The sequence below is a fragment of the Gasterosteus aculeatus genome, chromosome X (assembly GCF_964276395.1).
Source record: "Gasterosteus aculeatus chromosome X, fGasAcu3.hap1.1, whole genome shotgun sequence".
Taxonomy (NCBI): Eukaryota; Metazoa; Chordata; class Actinopteri; order Perciformes; family Gasterosteidae; genus Gasterosteus; species Gasterosteus aculeatus.
This window is the reverse complement of record NC_135698.1, coordinates 6,830,951-6,858,359: the sequence shown is the minus strand read 5'-3', so window position 1 is coordinate 6,858,359 and position 27,409 is coordinate 6,830,951. Positions and strand designations below refer to the sequence as shown.

General features: G+C 47.4%; 1 protein-coding gene across 1 annotated transcript; it reads right to left on the bottom strand.

Moving 5' to 3' along the window:
- Positions 1-1,304: 1,304 nt before the first annotated feature.
- LOC120809617 (voltage-gated potassium channel regulatory subunit KCNG4) lies at positions 1,305-25,811 on the bottom strand. Its single transcript, XM_040163559.2, has 4 exons — positions 25,352-25,811; positions 22,328-23,031; positions 21,598-22,239; positions 1,305-3,004 (listed from the first exon to the last, which is right to left on the bottom strand). Exons 2-4 carry the CDS (start codon positions 22,433-22,435, stop codon positions 2,120-2,122), a joined length of 1,635 nt encoding a protein of 544 aa, XP_040019493.2. The 5' UTR covers positions 22,436-23,031; positions 25,352-25,811; the 3' UTR covers positions 1,305-2,119.
- Positions 25,812-27,409: the final 1,598 nt, after the last annotated feature.

Below are 27,409 nucleotides of genomic sequence, written 5' to 3'. Positions count from 1 at the left end.
CCGATCATGGCAGTCTGTAGTTTCACACATGATAAGGGGATTGTAAAATGTAACTGTCGAAGGGGATATAAATGTCAGCTACACTTTTTCTATAAAGATGGTACGAGCTTGAGACATCTAAATTGAGACTTTTACTTTTGTCAATTTCAACTGAAAACCAGAGTCAATGGAATGTATTGGTGCAGGTGCTTATATGACAATTTGAGGCGTAATGATACTGGCGGGGATATTTGTGAGTGTTTACCACAAAGGTGATCTGCTTCCTCCTGCTGTGCCTCCTGTATTTTGGAGGGAAAAAATATCCCTGAGGGAGGTTATTTCTCATATAATTGTAATTCTTTGTGCCACTTCAGTGAGCTGAAAGAAAATGGGTGTTTTGGTCTGGAGTTCACATTGTTTTACGTCAGCATGAGCGACGACTTGCGTAACTGGCCCTTTCCTTGTGTGGAGTTTCATCAATAAACCTGATTCAACCATCCGAGCAGATAAAAACCCATTTATTACCAGATGTGTATCTTTATTGCTCTCATTAGGATGCACGCCCATAACCCTTTTTAGAGTTTTAATCGGTTCAGTGAAAAAATATATACTGTTGGTGGTGATATTGATGTCTCTCAAGCCGTGAAGGGTACAGATGGATAATAGCCTCAGTCTCTGTGATCCATCATAACTCATCATGCAAAGTTATCGCCAATTGCAAATTCCACTTCACCCATAAATCTCACTCAAGCTATGAAATGAGATGCCATCCGGGAGAGAAATACCACATAATGTCAAACCTGACTGCACTGGAGTCCCTGGGATCCTGGGGAGAGAAAAAGAAACTCAAACTCAAATTCAGAAGCAACTGGACGGAGTTAAGTTTCAGGCGGCAACCCATTTGTTTACGGGCCTTTAATCCCAACTTTAATCTAGATTAAATCCACATCTGGCATGTCCCCTGCATGCCTCCACGTCCTTCTTGGACCCCAGGCTGCTGACCACTCTTCTCAGAAAAGGGAGCATGACACCACCCCTTTTGGAGTCCACCCCAGGATAGAAAGGATGAGAGGATTGTTTTTTTTTTAACGTGACGTCTGAGCTTTTATTTGTAGGTTTGTGGTGCCAGAGTGTAACTGTGCACAGGGAAACAAGGAGGTGATGTAAGAGGGAGTTGTCATCTGTTATCTTTGCCTTTGGCTCGGACAGCTGTTTCGGTCTCTTCTCTCACAAATATTCAGCGGCCGGACTCTGATTGAGCATCCTGACGTGCCAAGGAATTAAGACTCATACTCAGAACAATCCAAAAAACTGCAGCCCAGAAAATGGATTTCTCTCAGATTACTTGGAGAGCTTTTATTTGGAGCGTTGCAAAGTACACGTCATGGTTGTTACTGCTCATCCTCTCTTGCTCGCACACCCTCTCGCTCTCCAACACAAACACACCGTCTCTCCCTCGGTCCTCTCACCTCATCGTCGACTCGATTAAAAATAAGCAAAAAAAACACCTGCACCATAGTAAGTATTTTCACACCGCCTACCTTGAGTTTGCGACAGAGAGTCTTTGAGTTCGGGCATTCAAACATATATCAGAAAGATATAGACGGTTTACATATATGGCCATCAGTTTCTTTGTATCTATCCTCAGGACATGGCTTCAAGCTTCGAAGAGGAGCACTTCTTTGAATTTATGAAAGAAAATGATTAAGTATGAGACACATTTTCAACTCATTCTGTAGGCAATATATTAAAAAGTAAAATAAAACTTAAAGTTGCAGTCGGGCTTATAAGTATTTTCACAGTGGAAGGAAAAGCAACTTTGGATTGAATATTGCATGTTTATGGAAGCAGCTAATTACTAATAATGCTGCAGAGGCTTTCTGGTCAGACACACTGAACTGTCCAAGTTAAAGGGTTTAAAGTCTTTCCGTTTCTGTGCAGTCTACAGTGTGCACACTTATTCTATGCAGGGCAAAAGAGAGGCTGTCTGTTCAATCTTCCTTAAATCCGTGCCCTCACAACCTTATGGGAGGTGAAGCAATAGTCGTTTGCAGTACAGTTGTATGCAGTGCAGTACAGTTGTATGCAACACAGAGTGGACTCGTGTCTTCTTGTTCGGGTTTAGGTCAGTCGGTACTGTTCAGAAAGCTGCCGGCGGCAGGTTGTGGTTGTTATTTCCTGCAGCGTCGCCACCTTTCCCTAACAGAGAAAGAGACTCCAGTGAGTGCACACTATCCTTGTCTAGACGTAATCCCAGCCCGGGTGGAGCCGAGTTCTCCCCCCCTTCTACGCCTCCCGCCTCCTGCAGCTCCCCAGAGGCAGCGGCGGCAGCAGCCGCAGCCGCCGCGCACTCCTCTTTGAACAACCTGTCATGCTCCATCTTGAGCTCTTGGTAGGACCGGGAGAACATGTGGAAGATGGAGGTAGCAGGGAAGGCCATGATGAGGATCCCGCTGAGGATACTGCTCAGCGCTACAACCTGTCCCGGAATGGACCTGGGCACCATGTCGCCGTAGCCCACGGTCGTCATGGAGATGATCGCCCACCAGTAGGAGGCCGGGATGCTGCTGAAGTCGTGGGTGCCCGTGAGCTCGCTCTCGGCCAGGTGGACCAGCGGGGAGAAGAGCGTGACGGCCACGCAGAGGAAGAGCAAGAGGAGGCCGAACTCCCGGGTGCTGCGCCTTACCGTCAGCCCGAGAGTCTGCAGGCCGAGAGAGTGGCGAGCCAGCCGCATGACGTAGAGAATCCTCAGCGCCCGCAGAATCCTCAACACGAGGCCCAGCTTGTCCAAGTAGCCCTTACCTCCTCCTGGCTTCTCGTGCTCCAAGGACGGGTCGTCCTCCGACACCACCAGGGAGACGTAGTAGGGAAGGATGGCCATGGCGTCGATGATGTTGAGCGGCCCGCGGAGGAACTCCAGCTTGCTGGGGGCCTGAACAAACCGCAGGAGGAACTCCAGGGAGAACCAGGCCACACACACGGTCTCTATGATGAACATGTTGTAGCACTTAGATGAACACTCGCCCTGAGGTAGAGGGGGAAGGCGAGAGGTTGGGGGAGCAAGAGAGTTACAGAGAGATCGAGAATGAGAGGAGCAGGAGTTTGACAGGGAGCAAGACAGATGGTGGGGGGCGGATGGAGAGGAGACAAAAATCCTGAGGTCAGATAATCATCCTTGGTAATCATTCGTAAATCATGAGGTCCAGTCACTCAGGAAGCTAAAGCCACTGCGGCAGCATTGATAGTTAATGATCAATTATTTTTATTAGGGCAGGTTACAAAGATTAATGTGAATGTGATACTCAAGCAGTCAGGTCCGCATGCTCTCTAACTACAGTATCAAGGAAACACAATGAGATATTAAAAAACGCTGTTTGAAGACAGAGATTTGGGAGCATAGAAGCCGTTAACAGCGATCTATCACTTTCAATTTTATTATTAATTAGCCCCCTGATCTTAGTCCCTCTGCAGAAAGTATCTTCAATCACTGGATATATTATTGAGTTTTGAAGTCGTGAAGATATAACTTCCCCTTTTTCTGCAACAACTCCTGAATAATACATAATACTTCACAGTGCATTTCCATGAACAATGACCTTAAAATTAGTATTTTAAATCTAGAAAAACAAACAAACACGTGAACGGGAGAACTAGAGGAATGGATTAAAAAAGTGGATGTTAAAAATGAAATTCCAGTTGTGTACTTTTTTGGGGTTAGACCACCTTACCTCACTGTAACAGGGACTCTTACTACTGAACATAAACTGAACATGCTGTTCCCTAATAAAAGACACAAAAGAGAAAACAGATTTATATACTGTATGTTAACTTGTTGTTCTGCAAACTTTTCAATAAAACTGTGCAATGCACTACCCTAAATTACTTATTTAATTGTGCGCATGACGTTGTTAATCGATGTTAATCACAGAAAAATTATGCGATTAATTGATTACATTTTTTCAACTTTGCCCAGCACTAATATTAATAAAACTGATGTCATCTCTATCCTTTCTCAGCCCATAAGTCGTCTTTTCTCACTGTTCTTTGTCACTGTGTCCCTAATTTGCTTTCCCTCCCTTTTACCCATCTGCTCTCTTTCTCTCTGCCCCCATTTCTTTTCTCTGCCTCTGTCTCCACCTTCTCATCAGTCATTCGGTCTCGTGGTCCATGACCCTCTCTGGACGGCCGCGCTCTCATCCTTCATTCTCTGTTCGCCTCGCACACCAGCCTCTTTCTGCTTTAATTCCTTCAATCTTTCAGAGTTCCTCTACATGTGAAACACAGCTCCCTCCACTTTTCCTCTAAGCATCGTGCAGCCTTCACACGCGCTCTCACTTATCACTGGCGTCCTCACTGACTCATTTTATGCATAGGGAGTTTTACAATATATGCAGTGCTATTTACCTCCATTCACTCTAAATGCATCTTTTTAATGCTTTACTGCCAAATCGTTATAGGCCATTACAGGAAGGGGTTGGTCGTCTGTTGCAGAATCATATTCTTGCTACATCCGGACGGCAATAGATAAATAATACTGTACTGTTCATTGAGCAATGATGAAACGACTGGACGAGGCACCAGTGAGTCTTCCTGCCTGCCTGTGATTACCAACAATAGCCAGGTTTGTTGTTGTTCACGTTCATAGTGCTGACTTTGGGAGCGTGGCTTTGGAGCGAAGCCTGGACATCCTGACAACTTCATCGCTAAATTTAACTTTAGTGATGCCAGCTATCTTTTGTAGTAAAATAACTAGCAACGTTGAGCATTGAACATTTTATATAGCGTACTTGCTGTTTTTTCAAAATGTCCAACCGTATTTTTACACAGCCTCTTTCACCTTGTGTCCCCTTCAAATTTGATCAGTTACTACAAGCTGCAATCAAGAAGGATTATCACGCTATATATAGTTGATATGGCAGAATGCTGGCGAACAGTTGCTCATGTACACAGCTTTTGAACTTCAGAATCTGATTTGAGGCACTGCAGACTCAACGAGTTGAATGTCAGCAATAAATGACGGGTTTTATTGACCTCAATAAAACAGAGCGTACAAGAAACCCTCCCAACAAGCGATCAAAACTTCATCCACCTAGTTCTCGCCTACGGCACAACGTTACAATGGGATGGAGTCATCTACTGCGCCGCACCCCAACGCATCTGGAGCAGCAGCAATCTTTTGTCAGTATGAATGTGTAATCAATTATTTAACTGCGCAACCTCAACTAATGCAACCACATTGGGAACCAGAAGGTCCGGTCACATCGCCACGCTGTACTGTTCACATGACAACTGCAGCTCAGATCCAGATCAGGAAATCCAAAGTATGGCAAAGGTGGCGGGAGAATCCCGCCCTCATTCCCAGGACAGATGCATTGCAGAAGTGTAAAGATTTAAGAAAGGAGACTGTGGTGTTCCAGACCAGTGTTTGTGACCCAAAGTGTTGTTGTCTGTCCTAATAACACATTCTTTGTTTACGTCCTTATTTTAAAGCCCACCCACGGTGAAATCAAAGTGTTTTAATTGCTTAGTAGCTGAAAATCAAATAAAAGCAGACTTATGTCAGTGCTTTAACTTAGTTTTGACATCATCTAAATTTCACAAAATGTTTTTTCAGAATTGTATTGGCATGTTTTGTGCTGCTTCATAAGCCACAAATTGCTTCACAAAAATTTGACTTGTTTTCACTTAATTAAGTTGCATTTTAGAGAATTCAACAGAGACAAAGCCACAATAGCATTCCTTAGGAGTGAGTGAACAGCAGACATATGAACGTAAAATTAAAGTTCACTCTCCTTCTAACTCTTTTTTTTGTTTGTTTTGGCATCAAATGACTCCGGATACAAATATCTGGCTGTTTAGCATCTACATGTTTACTTTATCTGTAGTACCAAGAGGGTTTATCAAGGCTTTTAAACTAAAAATAGCTCCCGCTGCACCTGCCGACGACCTTTATAAATGCAGAACAAATGAGCTAAAAATGTCTCAAAATAAAGCTGAGTGGAACTGCAAGTGCGCTGTTTGAGTAAACCATTACTCTTCACATCTCCGGTTGCCTGTCTGACCTGTATCCATCACTTCATCCCCTAAGCCTGTATCTCGCGCTGACATCAGGCCCATCAGGGCTCTGTGACACCGTTCTCAGTCTCGGCTTCATAGGACATTTGTTACAGCTTACCTCTTCTACACGTGGATACACACACTGGAACGCACACAACCTGCCACAATTGCCACTATCTCCCCGACCTTATCTCCCTTGTACGACTCGCACCCGAACTAAAGTCTGTGACAGCTCATTTCAGCGCCGACACTGTTCACCCAGCTGCTGTCTGGGCTTTCACGTTACTGTCCGCACTAACACATCTCAATGTCATATTAAGACAAAGGCCGTGGCGGGAGTGGAGTTATTGCACGGCGCGTTCTCGGGACGGGCACGAATGCAAATGCAAATTCGAAAACGTCGACAAAAGCTTTTCAAATCCTCGCTTTGACACTTTTATTGACGATAATTACCGTGGATACTTGGATGCAACCAGGAGATGTAGCTCACACCGACGGTCGGTTCAAAAAGCAAAGTGAAAATTGGCAACGAGGTCGAGCTCGTGGTCGTGCAGGTGGAGGTTTGTGTTCACGCTAATTAGCAAAAGGAGGTTGTGGCAGTGGGAGGAGCTTAAAACAAAAAGGCAATTAACTTCTGGACAGATTTAAGCACCGTGGACAAAGCAATCATGGGTTTATTTCCGGTCTCGTGTGGGAGGCACTGTGGCACTAAAAGGAGAAATTAATTTCAGGAATGACTGTTTGCGGTTTAACGGTTTGTGAGGGATGGAATTTGTTGATGAGACTTGTGGGAGGCAACGTCTCTGTTTCATGTTGTCAGTGGGGTCAATTGTCTTTGAGGTTGATTGTGTTAGCGTGTCTAAATGTGGACGCATGCACGCATGGACGGATGCATTAAAACTCACTCCTATAGCAGAAAGGCCTGAAGGCAAACTTGTTCAATCTGACCCTTCGCCAAGTTACTTGAATGTACACTAAATCACAGCTGCGACCACGGTTTGATGAATATCCAGCTGTGACTTTGACTTTCTCCATTTTCAAGCTGATATCAGCATATATATGTCATTTATATAACTGTTTCTGCTGCTGAATCAGTTGGAAATCCTGTATAAGTAATTTATCTGATTTTACAAAAAATGTATATTGTTCAATCACGGAAATTATTTAGTGACAGTGTGGGCCCCATGGGGGCTGTGACACCTTAAAAGTACCTTAAGGGGACACTGTCTTTAGGTAATTAGGATGCTTCTATATGCAGCTGTCACACTGGAAACAGAGACATGTGGATGTGTGCTTATCTAACCACTTTTCAAGTGGTCGTACTGTTTCAAATATGGTTATTGTCCTTGGGACTGGACACTCATTCTAACTTTAATTTAAATCCCTGCCTTTGTCACAGCATGTCTCCAACTCGACAAAGCTCTTCTTTCGCAATCAGGTAGAAAAAGCCCCCCCCCATTGCGATCCAACCCGATCCTCGGGTTTGGGCACAAAAGAAAAGACTCTGCCCATCAATCATCTCCATCGTTCACCAGACCGTGAACAGATTTTGTTGCAACGTTGAACATTATTTCTTGATGCTGCTGTACTGACCTTGCACTGACTTTTAAAGAAAAGGAGGACAGACAGAAAGAAACACAGAAAGAAAGCGTGTGTGGTTAGAAGGTCCACCGCTGGCCTTCTCTGAAATACTGCACATCGAGTCATGTGTTCACAAGTCATGGGTTACTAAAGGTGTTGTATCATGTGACACCTCCATCCATCATCAGGCCGGTCTCCAGTAACCTGAAAGCTAACGGCACGCACAGGTTGGACATTACTTCCTTAAAGTGAGCATCCCCAATAGCGGGGGCAACCCCATTAACAAATATAGTGTTATAAATAGGCACTATTCATAAACGTTTATTTAATGAAAATGTTATACTCTTTTATACTCTTCTACAGCTTTCACAAAATCCATAAACCAACTGCATGTTCTGAAAACGGTTAATTATTTGCGCAAAACAAAGTCATACAAACATAAATTGAGCAAATACAGTAGGAACAAGTCATTATGGTTGGACTATAATATCTATAGATGTAAGAAAGACTATATTTGCGCATATTTTAGTTTACATGTACACTTTAATTCACCCCCCAAAAAATCAGCTTGAGTTACAGCAGCTCTTTCACATTGTAATAAAAAAAAACACTGCAACATCGCTGGAAAAAAAAAAGTTTTGCTTCTGACGAGCCTTCATTTTAAAATAGGCGGATTTGGCACATCATGGGGCGCATAGAGCAAGTGCACTAGCACTTCCTTTCACACCGCCTCTCAGTCCAGCGAATGTCTGTAGGCTTTGGCAATTAGTGCATTTTTAGAACTTGCATGACCTAACAATTTAAATAAGGGCTTTTCAAACTATTGTTTTCAGCCAAATAATAATCAATACAGCCATCAGATTGTGACAGACACCAATAACACTTTCGTCTTTTTCTCATTCATACAAATTTGATGGATACCTCATGAATCACTCTGAGCCTTTGTATTCTAAATGTAAGTCATGTGAATATTCATTAATACTTTAATAATTTGATTACTAATTAATTTAGGGGATATTTAGGAGATATTTATGTTATTCATAACATGACTACATGGTTATTAATACAGTTTCGAAATGGCAAAAGCCATAATTGTTTCATGTGGTTGTAAATTGAGTTTAATTATTTGCAAGAACCTTTGACGTGCGTCATCAATTAAGAGCTACAAATATCCCGCCACGCAGCGTACACGGACTCTAGTGACTCGATGCTCTGAACGTAGTGTGGAACAGATCAATCTACGTATGAGGCTGCTGTACAGGCTGCACGGTCCAAATGGCCAAACAATGGTTAGGAGGACGGGGTGATGGAATAGAGAGAGCGCGCGGACCGGCGTTGGAGGAGGAATAGTGGGCTAAGAGGCGTGGAAGGATTCAGAAGAAAGGGATTACAAGATCAGTTGATGAGAGGAAGATGAGCTGACGGTCTGAAGCAGAGGGTTTCCTTCACACACCATAAGTCTCACTTCTCTGTCAGGATGCTGCACACCCACACACACACACACACACACACGCTTTCCAGCTTGAGAGGGTCTCTCTCCCAGGATTGTTCAATCCCATGTCGGATGACAATAAAGGGTGTACATTGTTCAGAACTCAAAAACTAAATATTGCATAAATTACACACACATACTGTACAATTCAAATGAAGCATACGGTATGTTATGTACATTGTTAATCCACTATTCTCAAGCAGTGTGCGTCAAATTCAAGATAGAGGTGCAATAGCAATTTGCTATTACAACAGGGAACGATGTTTTGGATTAATAAGCATATCAGAACATTTGAAATACATACACACACACCCATCGGCTGCTGGGTCTGCAGGATGCACGTAGCAATGCAGAGGCACGTTGCAAAGGGTGTGTTTGCCACCGGGGTGGGGCTGCAGTGAGGAGGGCGTGTTTCATATTAATTGCAGGCAAAATAAGACTCCAATGTGCTGCAGTGATCAGTAAGGCCGACTGTGCAAGTGTGAACACCTAATGTTTGCGAAATAACCTTAATAGAATACAGGATGATGGTGGAATTTCATGTTGTTGTTTTTTGGTCTTTTGCATAAGCCAAAGCGGTTTCTCTGTGCCTGCTTGTCATTCTTCACCTGTCCAATAGGTGTCCTCAGTGTGCGCTCATGTCCTTCTCACTTGGGATTCATTGTTAATCGGCCCTGAGTCGTTGCTGCTCCTTATCACCAATTAGTCTTCCATTGCTTGTTAGGTTGTCTGGTTATTTTCTGCAACGGTGCTTGCTGTGCTTGAGAATATTGACCTGCATCAGCATTTATAAAATAAACATTTCACTGGGATTGGTGGGAGAGCTAAATTATACTAAAAACTTTGGATGACCCGAGAAATGTGGCCATTCTCAAGAGGTCTTGAAAGAACCGGAGAGTTAAAAAAAGGGGCCATGTACACTTCTATATCGAATAAACTTCTTTACAAAAGATAAATATTTTTGGAAAAAGTCAAAAGACTCATCCAAAGAGGCCCAGAACCCTGCAACCATTCTTTGCCGGACGTTCATACTAACTATGCGTCTTTGGTCTGGTGAGAATTATTAGGGCCTCTGAAACAGGCACACAATCAGAAGACCAGAGCCTTCAGTCCTTATGAGGGAACACCTTTTGTAGACCTTGTTAATAACTTATCTTACACTTGTTTTTTTGGCATTACTGCAAAATTATGAAGGGTTGCTTGACATTTATGACACTGCTACAACTGCTCAACAAATTTCTTCTTTTTTAAGATCATAAAACGGTTAAGATCAACATATGAGGAAGAATACAGTAACTTTAATAAAAGGACAAATCGTGAATATCTGGATTAGAATGGAATGTTAATTTGTCAAACAACTGAAAAACCCTTCTGCCAACTGTGAAATCACTATGCCGAAATCTTTCAACAATCTCCAGTGCTTAAACATCCAGACATAAGAGCGCCTTCTCCATTGAGCTGCAGTCCTCTGTGCTGAGTTACGCTGCACCATCCCATCCTGACACGGTCAGGATAGACACCTCCTACTTAGCTGTTCTCTCCCATAATCCCGCTCAGAGATCACACAAAAAGAATACAGCTTATAAACAGATGCAGGCTGCAATAGGAATGGAATCTGCTGCACACGATACGGCCCAACAGCCAGCGTTACAACAACAGTACGTAGGAAAGGCACAAGCCTACTAATTATTAGTGCACGTGCATTCCCACAGGAAAGTGCTTTAATGAAGTTTCCTTATTAGCATAGTTCAATCACACAAATATTCAGACCCTCAGGTGGTTTGAAGGTGCTTGACATTATATCGCTGCTGTACAGCTGAAACGTGAGCGGAATTTGAAAGTTTTTTTTTTCTTGAATTTATTTCACATTATCTCAGTTCTGATGAAAAAGTCATCTGCAATTAGCTCAGCTCCCTCCAACTATGTAGGTGTGTGAGGAATTATGACTACATCATTTTGTTTACCACCCCGTCTCTCCTTTTCTGCATCTGATTTGTTGTGGTTCTCCTTCCTCTTTCCTCTACTCTCTCTCTCTCTCTCCAGCCCTCGGCGAGCCTCAAGTCTCATTTGCTTCCTTTGACTCGTAGCGGCTCTGACTCGCTGCCAGCATCAGTCCCACCACGCTGAGCCAACAACGCTTACAGACTCGGACACCCATTTAGGCTCCTTCAGTGTTTGTATAATAGAGTTTTGAGTTATGAGGGGGAGGTAAAAAAATGTGGCACATGATACTCGGCTTCTTAATTGATTCTTAATTTTGTGCCCCTGTTGTTACACACTCCAACAAGGCTCGTGATTGATGACGGTCCTTTGTCTCTGCGGCTCAGCAGGTGTAAAAATCGGACTGTGTATAAAAAAGACAAAAAGAGTACACGCACACACACACACACACACACACACACACACACACACAGTATGAGTCACTTTAAGCCCTACTGTTCTTTGAAACCGCCTATTGTTTGTTTCACATCTCAGGTATGGAATTGAATTCCCTTAGATATACTTATGTGCCATGAAGAAAATAGATTTATGTAATTGTGTTATGCCAAAGCCGAGTTCATGATGGCGTATAATTGCACATCGGACCGCCGGCTGTGTTGCTTTGAGCGGCAGCGTAAATTCATTCATGCTTTCATGTCCGGCCAGTCACAAATGTTTGATACCGAATCACAACTCCCCCTCGGGGACAATACATTTGGAAACTGGCTTTGTTGATTCACATAATGCAATTCTGCACAGTTCAGAGGCAGGAGGGGTACAGACCGAGATTTTATCACAGCCAACACTTTGATCTTTTCAAAATGATTCTCATTGGAGCTGGACATTGGTGCGAAATGAGAGATAAAATCACAAACTGGCTGTTTCTGGCTTTTGGAGATATGACAAGCAGGCAATCATAGCAAAATATCTCCTTTTTTTAATCCAAATAGTGTAGGTCACATACAGATGATGAAACTTTCTTGGTTTCCCTCCTCACTAGACAACTACAGACTGTGACAACAGCGGGCAGATCACACATTGTTTTCCTCACAAGTCAGACACCAACAACAGTGACGGTTACCATTCTGGTCTGGAGACCATATTACGACGGACTAACCTTTACTGTTGAAGGGTGTAACATTCACATTCCGCCACTGTGTCTACGTTTAACACGACGAGCATGAAAGGTCGCCTGACAGACTCAGTGCGATCACACACACACACTAATGCAAAAACGGACTTAATATCATTAGCATTACATTTTGCAATGTAAAAAGGGTGCATGCTACTCCGACTTATTGCCTCCTCTGGAGCCTCTGCAAGCCAGTGTGTGCTGTGGGATTATGGAAGTAAGTAACCACAACAACGGTTATTTTTGCAGCTTGTTGAGATCGCTGAATTAAACCGTCATGATGAAGAGCGACCCTTTGGCGAGCAATGTATTCATTTGTTCAGCTTTGGCAAACAAATCTTTTTTTTTTACTGATGATCTCCATTGCCAACAGCGCTTGGTTGTATTTTTTTTATGACAGTTTGCTCTTGACAAGGGAAACATGTTTTCCTCGTGCCTCCTTAACGCTACAGCACGTGTTGAGTCATTTTATAGTAATTTGACAATGGATGGTTTTTTTGGCTGCATTTTTAAAATAATATGAAGTATTACTTTGTTCTAAAGAAAGCCAAGGATACATGTGCACGTCCTGGGAATAAGAGTGCTCTTGTTATGGATTGTCTCTGACCCCAAGTGCACGACACCAGACACAGCTTAGGTTTAGCCGGAAAACGGCGTAGTTTATTTCACAAAATAACCAAATACGAGAAACAAACAAAAAAAAAAGGCAACTCCAAAAACTTCTCTAGTCCGTGGGCGCTCTTAGTCCAATCAAAAAATGAAAACTCACACGATACTCACAGGGAAAACAAAAACTCTGCGTAGGGAATTCCGGAAGGGTTTCCAAGAGGAGCACAGGGGAAGAACAATCAACCCTCTCTGGGGAAACACAGAGCACGAACTCACAGCGAGCCACTGGCAGATCTGCTTCTTAACCTCCCTGTGGGATGAGCTGACGAGCTGCAGCTGTGGCGATGAGCAGAGCGGCGTCAGGTGTGCGACTCTCTGGCTGGTCGAGCCCTAACACTACCCCCCCCTCCAAGGGAGCCACCCGGCGACTTGCCAGGCTTCTCGGGATGGGCTCGATAAAAGGCGGTCAGAAGCCCCGGGTCCATGATGAGCCGGCGAGATACCCAGCTACGGTCCTCCGGGCCATAGCCCTTCCAGTCCACCAGGAACTGGTACCCTCGCCCCCGACGCCGAACGTCCAACAGTCGGCGAACCCTCCACTGAGGGTGCCCATCCACGATTGTGGGTGGAGGTGGGTCCGGGGCAGGAGGCATCAGAGGACTGCAGGCGACGGGCTTAATCCTTGATACGTGGAACACAGGATGGATCCGCATAGAAGCCGGTAGTTTCAGCTTCACTGCGGCAGGACTGAGCACCTTCGTGACCTCAAAGGGGCCCACGAAACGGGGGTCCAGCTTCCTGGCGGTTGACTGCAGGGGAAGATCCTTGGCGGACAGCCAAACTCTCTGCCCGGGGTGGTATGTTGGCGCTGGGTTCCGGCGACGGTTGGCCCCCCGGCTACTACGTTCAGCCGCTTGGAGTAGAGCGGCTCTGGCGACTCCCCAGATGCGACGACATCTGTCCAGATGAGTCTGTACCGACGGAACTGCCACCTCAGGTTGTTGTGCCGAAAACAGCGGTGGCTGGTACCCCAGCGACACCTCGAAAGGGGAGAGACCTGTGGCAGAGCTGACAAGGGAGTTAATCGAGTACTCAACCCATGGGAGGAACCGACTCCAGGAGGACGGGTTCCTGGCAGCCACACAGCGGAGTGCCGTCTCCACACACTGGTTCATCCTCTCCGTCTGCCCGTTAGTCTGTGGGTGATAACCAGAAGAGAGACTGACAGAGGCGCCCAACCCCTTGAAGAATGCCCGCCATACCTGGGATATGAACTGAGGTCCTCTGTCCGAGAGCACATCCTGGGGGAGGCCATGGAGCCGGAACACATGGCTCATCAGGAGGTCCGCCGTCTCTGACGCCGAAGGGAGTTTGGGGAGGGCCACCAGGTGCACCCCCTTACTGAACCGATCTACTATTGTTAATATCACCGTCCTACCCTGGGAGGCCGGTAATCCAGACACAAAGTCCAAGGCCACGTGGGACCAGGGACGGGTAGGAACAGGGAGGGGTTGCAGCAGCCCGGCAGGTGCCTGGTGAGAGGCCTTGCTGCGGGCACAAACGGGGCAGGCCAACACAAAGTCCCTCACCTCGTTCCTCATTGTGGGCCACCAGAAACGTCGAGCTAGGAAGGTGAAGGTGCGGTGGACCCCGGGATGACAGGCAAACTGGCTGGCGTGGCCCCACTGAAGTACCCGGGGCCTGACAGATTCCGGGACGAAAAGCCTACGTGGGGGTACGCCACTCGGTGCAGGGTGGGAGCGCAGCGCCCCCCTCACGACAGTCTCGATGCCCCAGGCCACCATGCCGATCACCCGGGTCTCGGGGACGATGGGTGCCGCCTCCTCGGTGGCCAGTCCCCCCCCCTGGTGTAGTCGGGACAGGGCATCCGCTTTGATGTTGCGGGAACCGGGACGATAGGTCAGGGAGAAATTGAACCGACTGAGGAAACCGGCCCAACGAGCCTGTCGCCCATTGAGACGCCTGGCCGCCCGGATGAATGTCAGGTTCTTGTGGTCTGTCCAAATGGTAAATGGCTGCTCTGCCCCCTCCAGCCAATGGCGCCACTCCCCCAGAGCAGCTACTACTGCCAGCAACTCCCGATTACCGATGTCGTAGTTCATCTCCGCGGGAAGAAAACGCCGGGAGAAGAACGCGCAGGGGTGCACCTTCTGATCTCCCACCGCCCGTTGGGAAAGGACTGCCCCCAGCCCGGTGTCCGAGGCGTCCACCTCAACAATGAACTGTCGCTTTGGGTCGGGATGGAGCAGCACTGGGGCGCTAGTGAACCTCCTCTTGAGTGACCGAAAAGCGGCGTCGGCGGCCGGGGACCAGATGAATGGCTGGGAAGAGGAGGTCAGCCTGGTGAGGGGTTCTGCCACGACGCTGTAGTTCCGTATGAACCTTCTGTAGAAGTTAGCAAATCCCAGAAAGCTCTGCAACTTCTTTCGCGACGTAGGGCTCGGCCAGTCTACCACCGCCTGGATCTTGCGGGGGTCGGCCCGCGTCTGCCCTCTCTCCACAATGAAACCCAAGTAGTCGACAGAGGCGGAGTGGAAACGGCACTTCTCAGCCTTGACAAAGAGTCTGTTCTGGAGGAGACGCTTGAGCACCCGACGAACGTGCTGGACATGCTCCTCGAGAGTCCTGGAGAACACCAGGATGTCATCGAGGTACACAACCACGAACTCATCCAGCATGTCGCGGAGCACATCGTTCATGAGTGCCTGAAAAACCCCCGGGGCGTTGGTAAGGCCGAATGGCATTACGCGGTATTCGTAATGACCTCGGGGTGTCTTGAAGGCGGTCTTCCACTCGTCCCCCTCTCTGATCCGGACCAGGTGGTAGGCGCTCCGGAGATCCAGCTTGGAAAAGATGGCAGCCTGGGTCAGGGGCTCGAGGGTGGAGCTCATGAGGGGGAGGGGGTACCGGTTCTTGACCGTAATGTCATTTAGTTGGCGATAGTCAATGCAGGGTCGGAGACCCCCATCCTTCTTCTTCACAAAGAAGAACCCCGCTGCCACCGGTGAGGATGAAGGCCGAATGAGCCCTGCTGCCACTGACTCCGAGATGTAATCATCCATGGCGGCCTTTTCAGGAATGGACAGGCTGTACAACCGACTGCTGGGAAGGGGGGCCCCTGGGCGGAGGTCGATTGCACAGTCGTATGGCCTATGTGGAGGGAGAGACTGAGCCCGAGACTTGCTAAAAACCTCTCCCAGATCATGATATTCCCGAGGGACAGCGGAAAGGTCCGGGGAGGGGGCACGGGGAGTCGGGCGGGGTGACGGACTTGGAGCTGCCTGGAGGCACCGGGCGTGACAGGAGGCGCTCCACTCCAGAATCGTCCCAGAGGACCAGGCAATGTGTGGCTCGTGCTGCACGAACCAGGGGTACCCGAGAATCACTGGGGCCAACGGGGACTGGATGAGGTAGAATTGGCGGGTCTCTACATGGTTACCCGCCACAGTGAGGGAGACTGGGTGGGAGCATTGGGTGATGCGGGCTAGATGACGGTCGTCCAGTGCAAAGGCCTCTAAAGGCTTCTCCAGTGTCCTCAGTGGAATGTTAGCCTGGACAGCGAAACCCAAATCCAGGAAACAGTCATCCGCCCCTGAATCGAGGAGGGCCCCTACCGTAATCCGTTGATCTGCCCAAGCCAGGGTGACGCTAACCCGCCGGTTAGGTGATGCAGGACTACGGGAACACGAAAGGCGGCTCACTAGGATCTCCCGGGGTCCTGGTGAGCCTAATCTTTTGGCCGTGTGGGACAGCCGCTGATGCGATGCCCCTTCTGGCCACAGTAGAGACACAGCCCTCCCCTGAATCGGGCCTCCCGTTCGGCTGGGCTGATGCGCGTGCGTCCCAGCTGCATGGGCTCCTCCTCGGTCGCTGTCTGTGACGTGGAAGGCCGGACGGGACTGGGGGAAGTCGAATGGGCGACCGGGTTCCTCTCCCGTGTGCTGAAGATGTGGGGGATAGGGAGGGGTCCCCGGGGAACTCGCTCCCGCCTTCTCTCATTAAGGCGTCCATCGATGCGGATGGCGAGACTGACGAGGTCGTCGAGGGAGGCGGGCTCCTCCCGTGTAGCTAGCTGGTCCTTCACTGCCTCGCAGAGTCCCCTTCGGAAGGCAACCCGAAGGGCTGGGTCGTTCCACCCGCTTTCTGCAGCGGCCAGTCTAAAATCCACTGAGTAGTCCGCCACCGAGCCGCTGCCTTGTTGGATGCTGGCCAACCGGGCGCCGGGGTCCTTACCCCTTACTGGATGGTGGAACATCTTGCGGAGCTCGGCCACGAACTCCCTGTAGGAGTGACGGAAACTGGCACCCATGGACCAGGAAGCGGCAGCCCACTGGGCGGCCCGGCCGGTAAGCAGGTTCGTCACATATGCGACTCGGGCAGCGTCGGAGGTGTAGCGGCTGGGTTGGTGAGTAAACACCAACTCACACTGCATTATGAAGGTGGCACAAGTCTCGAAGTCACCCCCGAACGGGTGTGGGCTGGAAAGGCAGGGTTCCCAGGGTAACGAGGCAGGTTCCGCAGGGCTACTTGGGAGGGGATCCCCCGGGGGCGGGATCACTGCCCTCACCGGCGGAGGCTGGTTCGGCGGCTGGGTGGTGAGAGCCGCCGTCAATGCCCGTAGCTGTATTAGAATCTCGGCTTGCTGGGCCGCCGACGCCACCTGATGCTGAGTCAGGCTCTCCACCGAAGCTTGAAGGGGCTGGACCTGGACCTGGAGGTTCTGCACGGCAATGGCGGCCGCCTCCAGCTGGTGAGTATGATTGTCCGTCAGCTGAAGCTGTCTATCCAGGGCAGCTTCTAAACTGCCACGGTCTGTGTCGGCTGGGGTCATCATGGTGAGTTCGTACTGTTATGGATTGTCTCTGACCTCAAGTGCACGACACCAGACACAGCTTAGGTTTAGCCGGAAAACGGCGTAGTTTATTTCACAAAATAACCAAATACGAGAAACAAACAAAAAAAAAAGGCAACTCCAAAAACTTCTCTAGTCCGTGGGCGCTCTTAGTCCAATCAAAAAATGAAAACTCACACGATACTCACAGGGAAAACAAAAACTCTGCGTAGGGAATTCCGGAAGGGTTTCCAAGAGGAGCACAGGGGAAGAACAATCAACCCTCTCTGGGGAAACACAGAGCACGAACTCACAGCGAGCCACTGGCAGATCTGCTTCTTAACCTCCCTGTGGGATGAGCTGACGAGCTGCAGCTGTGGCGATGAGCAGAGCGGCGTCAGGTGTGCGACTCTCTGGCTGGTCGAGCCCTAACAGCTCTGTCTTATGCGTGCCCCGTCTTCCTCATGGGCCCGGGTGATACAGCTGCTCAGGGAGGAGCGAGGAGTGTAGGAAGGAGACAAAAGGAGGCTCGGCGGCTGGTGAAGTGTTTACCTCCCACTGTGTTTTCTCGTTATCTGACACTCCTTCTCAATGACACAGACTCCTCTCTTTCCTCCCTACGTCGTACCTGAAGAATCACCGTATCTTAGCCGCACACGTCATAAGACACATTATCCTCATCTCACGCTTACCAGAAGAAGAAATCCCACACAACTTTTCGCCGTATCGATACTCACTTGCTCCGACAGTGTCAATGGTTCAATAAGACTATTGACAAGTTTCTGCTTGAGAAGAAGATATTAAGTCAATCAGAAAACGTTTCAAACCCACAGTCTGAAGCGGAAATCGTGCAGTCTGCTACTTGGCTGGATCTCACTCCATCACTCTCTCTGTCCCTCCCTTGCCAGATTCCTGTGATTGATGCCCTGTGACGTGATTATTGGACAGCAAATCCTTTCCAATTCACGGCATTAAGGACATAAAGCGGCCACTTCAGTGACTCCCCCGGGCCGGAATACAACTGAATAAGGAGAAGGAGAGCAATTCTGATGAGGCTGTCTGAAAATACTCTGTCAGAATAATGAATGCATGTATCCGAGTGTCACTTGCTGAGAGTGAAAAGGCCTTTGATGTTGTGTTTGGAAAATTGCATAGAAATGAATGAAGAGAGAAAGATTGTTGCTTTGCGGAAAGATTAGCAAGAAGGAAAGGCGCTCTCTCTCTCTGTGTGTGGTGGTGGAGTTTTGACATTTGAACAGGCATGAAATGTAAACTCGGGAAGGTCATCAGTGTGTTCTGAGAAAAGCGCTCTTTCAAGAGAGATTTAAAAGCTGCATACACCCTGTTCCTTCCAATCTAAACACGGTTGCTCTCCTGCCACAGATTAGGACGGTCAGTGCTCAGTTAGGAATGTAGTCAAATAGTGGAAATATGTCTCATGAACAACGGACGATGAGTTTTTTTATTTTACCCCCAATAAAAGCAGTGAACGGCAAGTATATATTGGAAGACATTCCTTAGTGTTTGCTACAATGATACCCATATAATCCCACCAACAGAGCTGTTTGGTAAAAGGTTTCTACATTTGGTGAAACCGCAAATTTTGTCCACTTCCTCACTCTGAAGTGGTCTAAAAGGTGCACAGATGTCCATAATAACAGAAAACATAATATTCAAATATTTCACAGGCCGTTGAACTTTTTCTTGCCTGGTCTCAAAAGACGCTTCTGTTTTGACTACTTAAATATGTATCAATATTTAATTCATTCATCTATTTGCGTTTCTGAAAGTCAGGAGAATGTTGCAACTATACACTGCAGGATGGAATAACAGTGGCTCTATAATCATATGGAGAGATTTTACATAAAGAGCAGGGCACTTACTCAGTGGAGAGCTACACACACACAGCAGGAGAAGGAGATTTTGACGGATTAGTTATTATCAGGGGTCTTGAAACAGATTTGTAAGATAAATGCCCTTCCTCAAGCATTTACTCCATAGTGATATATTGTTTGATAGAAGGGATCAACTGAGCACTGGCAGTAACGTATCACACATATATATATATATATATATATATATATATATATATAAACAGAAGGGAGGGGGAAGAGGGGCAAATGAAGCACTGTTTATCTGTTGATTTTCACCCGGCTAGAATCTCACACTAATCCGGCCTCCCTTTTTAATTCTCTCTCCGCTTCGACTGCTCCCTCTCTCAGACATGTATCCCGTTTCTGTTATCTTCCTTCACCTTCCACTCATTCTGTCACTAGTTTCACAGTCGTCACCCAACAACGAGCGAAACAGAAGAGCAGGATGGATGGCGGCTGCACGGAGGAATGTTGGCCCGCTGCAGCGCCTGGCAGACCGGAGAAGGAGACAAACACCAGAGCCCCGTGAATTAAAGATGACGGCTGCACTGAGCGGGCCGGACGGACGGAGGGCAGCGCGTGGAGAGAAAAGCAGATGGATCTGTCGCCTTTTGTGCGGATTACGCAACCTAAAATATCCTTACAGCCCACAATGTCCTCAGAACCATACAAAGAAAAAGCAAGAGTGAGACTCTCCGCAGGCACAAACATAAGTTCGCTGAAGACGTGACGGGGAAACTTTATACCGTGTGTCAGCTTCCTCCCTGTGGGTAAAATTACAATCTTAAAACCTCCCAAAGATCTCCGTTCTCTCTGCCCGTCCGCGTACTTCTACAGTGCCGTGTCAAAGTTTTCCTCGCAACCCATCATTTTATAACAAGGCATGTTGACGTTGGACAGCATACAAACAACAGATCAGTCATGAGGAATCAATACAGTACAACTACGGCAAAGGTTGGGCGTGCGAGCAGTTGGTGCGGGTGCTCCGGGGCCTCTGAGGACACCTCCACCGCTGCTACTCTGTTTACCTCAGGCATTTACAAGCGGTGAAGTCCAATATCTTGTCAATAACCCCTGTGTCTCTGCTTCTGCTGACCCGTGCAGGTTTTACAGCCCACGGTGAATCAGACGGACGGGATTCTATCCAATCCCGTCCGTCTGTCTGTGTCTGTATGACAGTAAGCGACTGCGGGACTCGTCCTGGCCGAGCTTTCTCAGCTCATCAAGCATTCTGCGACCGGCGCTCTCCTCTTCCACTTCCCCTAAATTCTACAGTATCACACCCTCATGCACACGATGCTCTGGCTGTCTGTGACTGCTCGTCTGAGAATTGATACAGGGGCGCTGCAGATGGCGACTTCTCCACAGCTGTTGAGCATATGTGCAACGTTGTCTGGCAGCGGTCTTTGCAAAGGATGCGTTTACATATACGATTTATTATTTAAAGACGCATTGCAAGTAAGGTGGGTAACCATAAACATAGAATATGCGCCTGAAGGTAAAAACCTAAATGTAATGAGAAATGCATAAATGAACTGAGGATAAGCTGCAGTAAGACTTTAATGTAGTTTCAACAGCACACTCAAGACTAAATGTGTGCGAAATTCAGAGAAAGCCGTATCAGTTTCAGTGGATGAGTTCATTTTACGTGTACAAATGCGTGCGACTGTGAGTGTATCTACCGATACACACACTTCTGCGCGTGCACAGTTTGTGTGAGATAAAGTAGGCTCATTTCATTATTCCCTAGTATTTACTGACAGACACTGGACAGGCCTCAGTGAGTAGCTCCGGCTTCAGTATCCCACGCTGTTATGGGTAGACACAGATCACTGGACACACACACACACACACACAGCATCCCTTGAGTTTAAGAAGGTGTGACAGGGAGTTGTTATATTTGAGTTTTGAAGCCTGACTTTTTGCTGCATCACTCTGAAACGCGCACAAGATGTGTTCGTACCAACAATTTAACTTTAGGTATTATAATGGATTTATTTAGTTCGGGGCTCACGACATTCCAACATCCTGGTTCACTCACCCGGTCCTCTTCTTCTCTGAGGTCTGGCATGGTGCTGATGCACAAGCTGATGACAGTCACCGCAACCATGATCACGGACAGGCAGGCAAAGATCTTCCCTGGTAAGCCAGACTGCGGATTCTCCACCATATCTCTCAGCCAGTTCATCACCTTTCTGTACCTCGTCTCCTCCACCGGCACGCGCTGCATGGCGTTCCTCTGCCTGCACTCCTCCTCGCGCCTCTCCAGCTCGTTCACCTCCTCGATGCGAGTGTACATCTTCCGCTTGCAGCAGCGCTCCATGTACGTTATCTCCACCCCCCAGTAGGTCAGCTCGTCGTGCAGGGAGAGGACGCACATCTCCCTCAGCAGGCGCAGTTTCCCCGCGGCCAGGAAGTTGAGTATGACCCTGAAGGCCGAGGGCGAGCGGTCGAAGAAGAACTCCTTTTGCGCTTCGTCATAGTCGTCGCAGACCCGGGCGATGTCCTCGGCCGATCGGCAGCCACACAGGCGGCCGAGTCTTGTCAGGGGGAACTGCTCCAGAGTGCTCCAGGGGAAGGTGTAGCGGTTTCCCCCGACATTTATCACCGCCAGTAGCGCGTGGTCAATGGACACCAAGTCCTCTGGTCGACGGATGAGCTGAGCCCTCTGGTAGTACACGCCCTGGAGAGAGAATGATAAAAAAGCATCAATGGATGTGCAATTCCTTCATCTCTCTTCTTTTAGAGACATATTCACATCTTATTCATACCTTGATGGTCGCCGTCTCGGGTATTTCCGTGAAGATGTGGTCCAGGCTGCTGTCGTCGCTGACGGACAGGTTGCTGAAGTCATGGTTGGCGTTGCTGATGATGGGCATGGCAGCATCTGGAAAGCTCGCCGCTCCGCACTGGGCAGCGCAGATCAAGTAACAAAAGGCAGAAGGAACCTGTAGTGCGTCAATTTCTTTTTCTTCTCTGTCTCAGCCTCCAAAAACTTATGTTAAATCTTGTAAACCAGAACAACTTTCCGGCCGCAGCCCGGGTCTACTGCACACAACCGGAGCATAAAAATGGCCGTATCTTGCAGTCTTTTGGGCCCCAGCGTCCCTCATAACAAGAAGTTATTTCTCAGTGTTTGACAAGCTATGGTCTTGGCTGCCAACTAACAACTTGAAAAACCCAGGGAGAAGAGAAACGAGGAGTATCAGAATTCCTATTGACATTTCTTTATGTGGACGAGTCTTGGCGGCTCCGTCAGACGTCCATGATAGACTCAGTTGGTGGGTCAGGATTCAGCATCAGACGAGAGGGAGAAAGGAAAACCCAAGAGAGAGTTGCTTGAATTGATCAGCGTCTTATAGCTAGAGAGGATGAACTGGATGAGTCATGAGGTGTCCTGGGACTGAGGGGGGTCCTCTGGGTCGCCCAGGCAGGATTAGGGAGGGCCTTGAGCCGAGGTGGCATCTTGCAGGCACTGAGAGAGAAATAGATTCTGTCAGAAAGCAGCTAGTATTGAGTGCGATGAATGCAGGTTACACATAACAGAGAAAGACATGGACAAAGACCAGTCGGGAGATGCGAGAAGACAGAAAAAAGGTGAGAGAGAGGAGACAGAGAGCAGGCCTCTGCGAGACTGCATCCTTCGTCTTCCTTCCAGTGCGAAACAAGACAGACGAGCGCATCAGCTCTGCAGCTATAAACGGCCCGTCAGTGTGGTCAGCGCGAGACTTGATCAGAGAGCAAATTAACTTACACTCACATCAACATCCAATAAGCATCCAGCCCGGATGGTTTATGCTGTAGTAAGTGCGCAGAAAAACCAATGAGCAAGTAGGAAAAGAACACTAGATGGGCAGCGGTCTTATCAACAGACACTGAAGCGCAGAAATGTTTTTCTTGGCAATATAATTGCCATGGAACGTACTGGCACAGTAAAGCACTGCAGTTGCCCAGAATGGCTTGTTGTGTATCAAACCCTGAAATAGTTGTGGTTGATTTCCAAACTGGGTATTGTTATCACATTATTTGTAACTGTGACTAACTTACAATTGTGTCTTTTGTCCTTGAGTTACCTAATCGCACGCATGAAAACCAGCTGTCACAGGGGAAAAGCTCGTCAACGGCCCTTTTAAAGAGCTTTTTTGAAGGTCATTGCAGGAAAAGCCCGAGCTGCATTCCAGTTTGCCATTGTCAATGCAAATCAATCACACTTGTGCCGTTGCTACTTTGACAGTAGAACATGTGTGCATGAAAAAAGGTCCATCCCAACATCACTGCAACACTCTTCATCTTTGAAGGTGTGTTTTGAGCAGCGCGTTTGCATTTATTTTTTACGCAAATGGAAAATTACATTCACTCTGAGATCCAAGGCCTAAATGGAGGACGGTTTTAGGATTGAGTCCTGTGATGGGAAAACGATGAAAGGACAATGGCGAGCTTGAAACAGCTGGAATTATCCCAAGAGACTAGATGTTCTGCCCTGTACTTTTCTCCTGTCATCTTTTGTTGTGAATATAAAAGCTATGATATATTTTTCTACGCATGCCACCGCATTTTAATGAGCCACAATCCTGAGGGCAATTCTAATCCATTTTTTAAAACACATAACACGGGCACACATACAGCACTCATCTGTCACTGTGACTGGACCTGACTCACATCCCCGAGGAGCACGGTGCCGCTGCCTTTGTCAGAAACACAGTAGCACTACATATATTGATCACTGTCAGCATAGGTATCATTTTCTACTGAGCTAATTCGGCTCAGTGTCTATCTAGAGTGCCTACAAGCTTATTGAATGCAGGACTGGACTGTAGAGACACTTTAAAGCAAAGAGGCAGAACCAACATGGAGCACTAATTCAGATACAGGAAGACAGGATCCTGTATTGGTGCAACCAATAAATCACTTCTGTTCACGATTCATTTCCACATCACAGGGGAAAGGGGGCACGATGAATAACTTATTAATCGATTTGTATTCCTTGCGAATGCGGCAGTTTTTTCTTGGTGGAAAGTTCATTAAAAGAGGTATTTTCGGGTGGCACGCTGGTGTTATCGGCTCTGCTCGACACGAAGTGGACAGAACAGACAGGGAGGATGCGGAAAGCAAACTTTTTTTTCTTTTAATTTTATTTAGGCTGTGGATGATGAATTTTTGCAAGATGAGTAGAGCCTACTGTAAATATAATAACGGCACTTGTGAGCTAAAATGAAAGTTATGCTGTATGCAAATTGAAGCACATGCAAAAGTCAAGTCAAATCTTGTTTCAGGCATTAAGCTTATATTATTTAACAGGTTAACAGGATCCTATGTGTCTCATATGGATTGGGTTGCATCGATGCAACTAACACCATATCTCCTCTATCGCAAACACACACACACACACACACACAGACACACACACACACACACACACACACACACAGTACAGTCCCGAGACTATTTATGTCTAATAGCAAGACATTTTTACTTAGATTAGATTCTAATAACCATGTTTCGCTGATTTCGTGGAGAGAAAAAAAGCAATACAACAACAACCATTTTGTTACATTACCAATAATTTAATATTAGGAAAAACTTTGATTCATTAATAGAGTTAAACCTAAATCGAATACACCGGTTCTGGAGACAATTGGACTTTCTTACCGTGTTGCCGTGCTGACAAGATAAAAAAAAGGACAGCAGCATCCCTCGTTATAAGTATTGTGACAGCATTGGAACTTCTCCGCAGATCTCGAGCTACACGCAAAACCTCCCGCGAGCATCGGTGGAACTTGTGAAGTGCATCTTACCATCGCGAGCCCGGCACTCATCTCCGGACGGCCGGTCCGGATCGGCACGAACTCCCCCTTGGCGCCCCGCGGTGCCTCCGATCATTCAACCCGAAATCAGGGTGTCAACGGCCGTTTCAACGCGCCACATGCGGCGACACGACGATGCCTCTGCGGCGTCTGCATCCCAGGCGCCGGGGGAGATAGTCTGAACGTACCGGAGATGATGCGGCGGGTGAAGCCTTGTGTGCCCTGAAAGTGTCCCGTTACAGCTCGGTTAGAGCTGCTGCAGAGGAGGAGGAGGAGGAGGAGGAGGGGGAGGAGCGGGGAAGGGGTGCGGTGGACGCTGGGCCGGGGAGGAGGGAGCGTGAGCCGCGGTGCGTAACAGGAGAGGAACCTCAACCCAAGTTCAGGTTTGCGTAAAAGGTGGCGGAGGGAGGAATGAGGTATGTTCCAAATGGTGGCAGAACTGTAGTGACAGTGAGTTTCTGAATACTTAACATTTCTCCCTTCCTCTTTAGAGATAATATGAAATTCAAGGGCACTTGAGCCTTGGAGCACTCAAGGGCAGATGCTCCAAAACGTTTCACGCACTGTGGGGGGGGGGGGGGGGGGGGCGCAGATTGCTCCCCGCTGCTGAAGGTTGACCATTCTGAATCCCCAGGGAAGCAGCAACTGTCCAAATGTTTCCGTTGGAGTCTCATTGTAAGGAAAATACGTGCTCATCTAAGGCAGTTTTGTCGTTAGTGGCATCTTGAACTGTCATTTTGTGTTCTACTGCCCGTATACTGGGGAACTGCAAATGTATGCATTTAGACTGACTCGGCTGTTCACATGTGACATATTTAATTATAAATCCCCTACTTTATTCTCTGTGCAATGCTAGTTTGGTTTTTCAGCTTTTATGAGAGTCACTGTGGAAATATGTGGCTTCGGAGAGAAGAGGGGGTTTGCTGGGGGGTCACAGAGCTACGCGACATGACCTTGTAAACGTGCAGCTTGTAATATCTGGCTGATATGCAGTTTGGTTGCACATTGAAACCTTCTGCAACTTCTCCCATGAGACAGTTAGTAGAGTAGAAGAACTACAGGGTCTTAGTTCGATTTAGGAAATCCTGGTTGGGATTAATATGAGTGAGTGGAACCCTTTTTTAAATTATGTCATCTAATGTCACCTGGTATGTAGTGAAGGCCCATAGTCCAGGTTGTACTGGAGCCAAGAGCTGACCCATGACGGCCGAGCAGGGAGAGGCACAGGGCATAAATGAGAATGTAGATTCAAAAGTAGAAAGAAAAAGAAAAATACCACAGAGCAGCTGAGATTCAGACTTCCACTGAGCTGACGAAACAATCTGGGAAGAGAGCCAGGGTCCTTGAACTACTTGAGGCTGATGTTCTGATTGTAGCACCAGGTGCGGCATGGAGCTGATGCCGCGCACACACACACACACACACATACACACAGAACAGGGGAGGAGACACAGAAAGGTACTGGAGTTGGAAGACAGGTGTGGTCTGTGCAAAGTAACCAGAAGGGGAAATATTATATATATATATTTATTCTAACTGATTGCAATTCTTTTTTACTTTTCTCCATGTTGTAATGCATTAATGTTCTGCAATACCTGCATTTTCCCTTCGGAGAACAATAAAGACCTATCTAATCTCATCTGAACTAACCTCATCTCATTTGACTTAAAAGCACTTTATCAGGATAAACGTCAGGTTTTTTTCAGTGTACACTTCAGGAATTATGTTAAGTACACGTTTTTTCTGGAAAATGCATTTTATGTACAATATCGACGTGGGATGGGCCCAGCATTTTGCATGACCCAGACAGAGAAACTAACTGAATGGGACAATCTTCCGTGTTCAGTACTTACTTTGAAAACACTGACCGTTCCAGACCTGTGGGATAATGTCAACCCCTGCCACACTAAATTTGCACAAGGTGAAAGTCCAAAGAAAAATAAAAAATAACAATATGCCTCCAGATTGGTCTGCTTCACTGGCCTCACTTTGTCCTTGAGAGGCAGCTCATTAGGTCCCATGCGCCTGAGGCAACTGCTAAAACCAGCA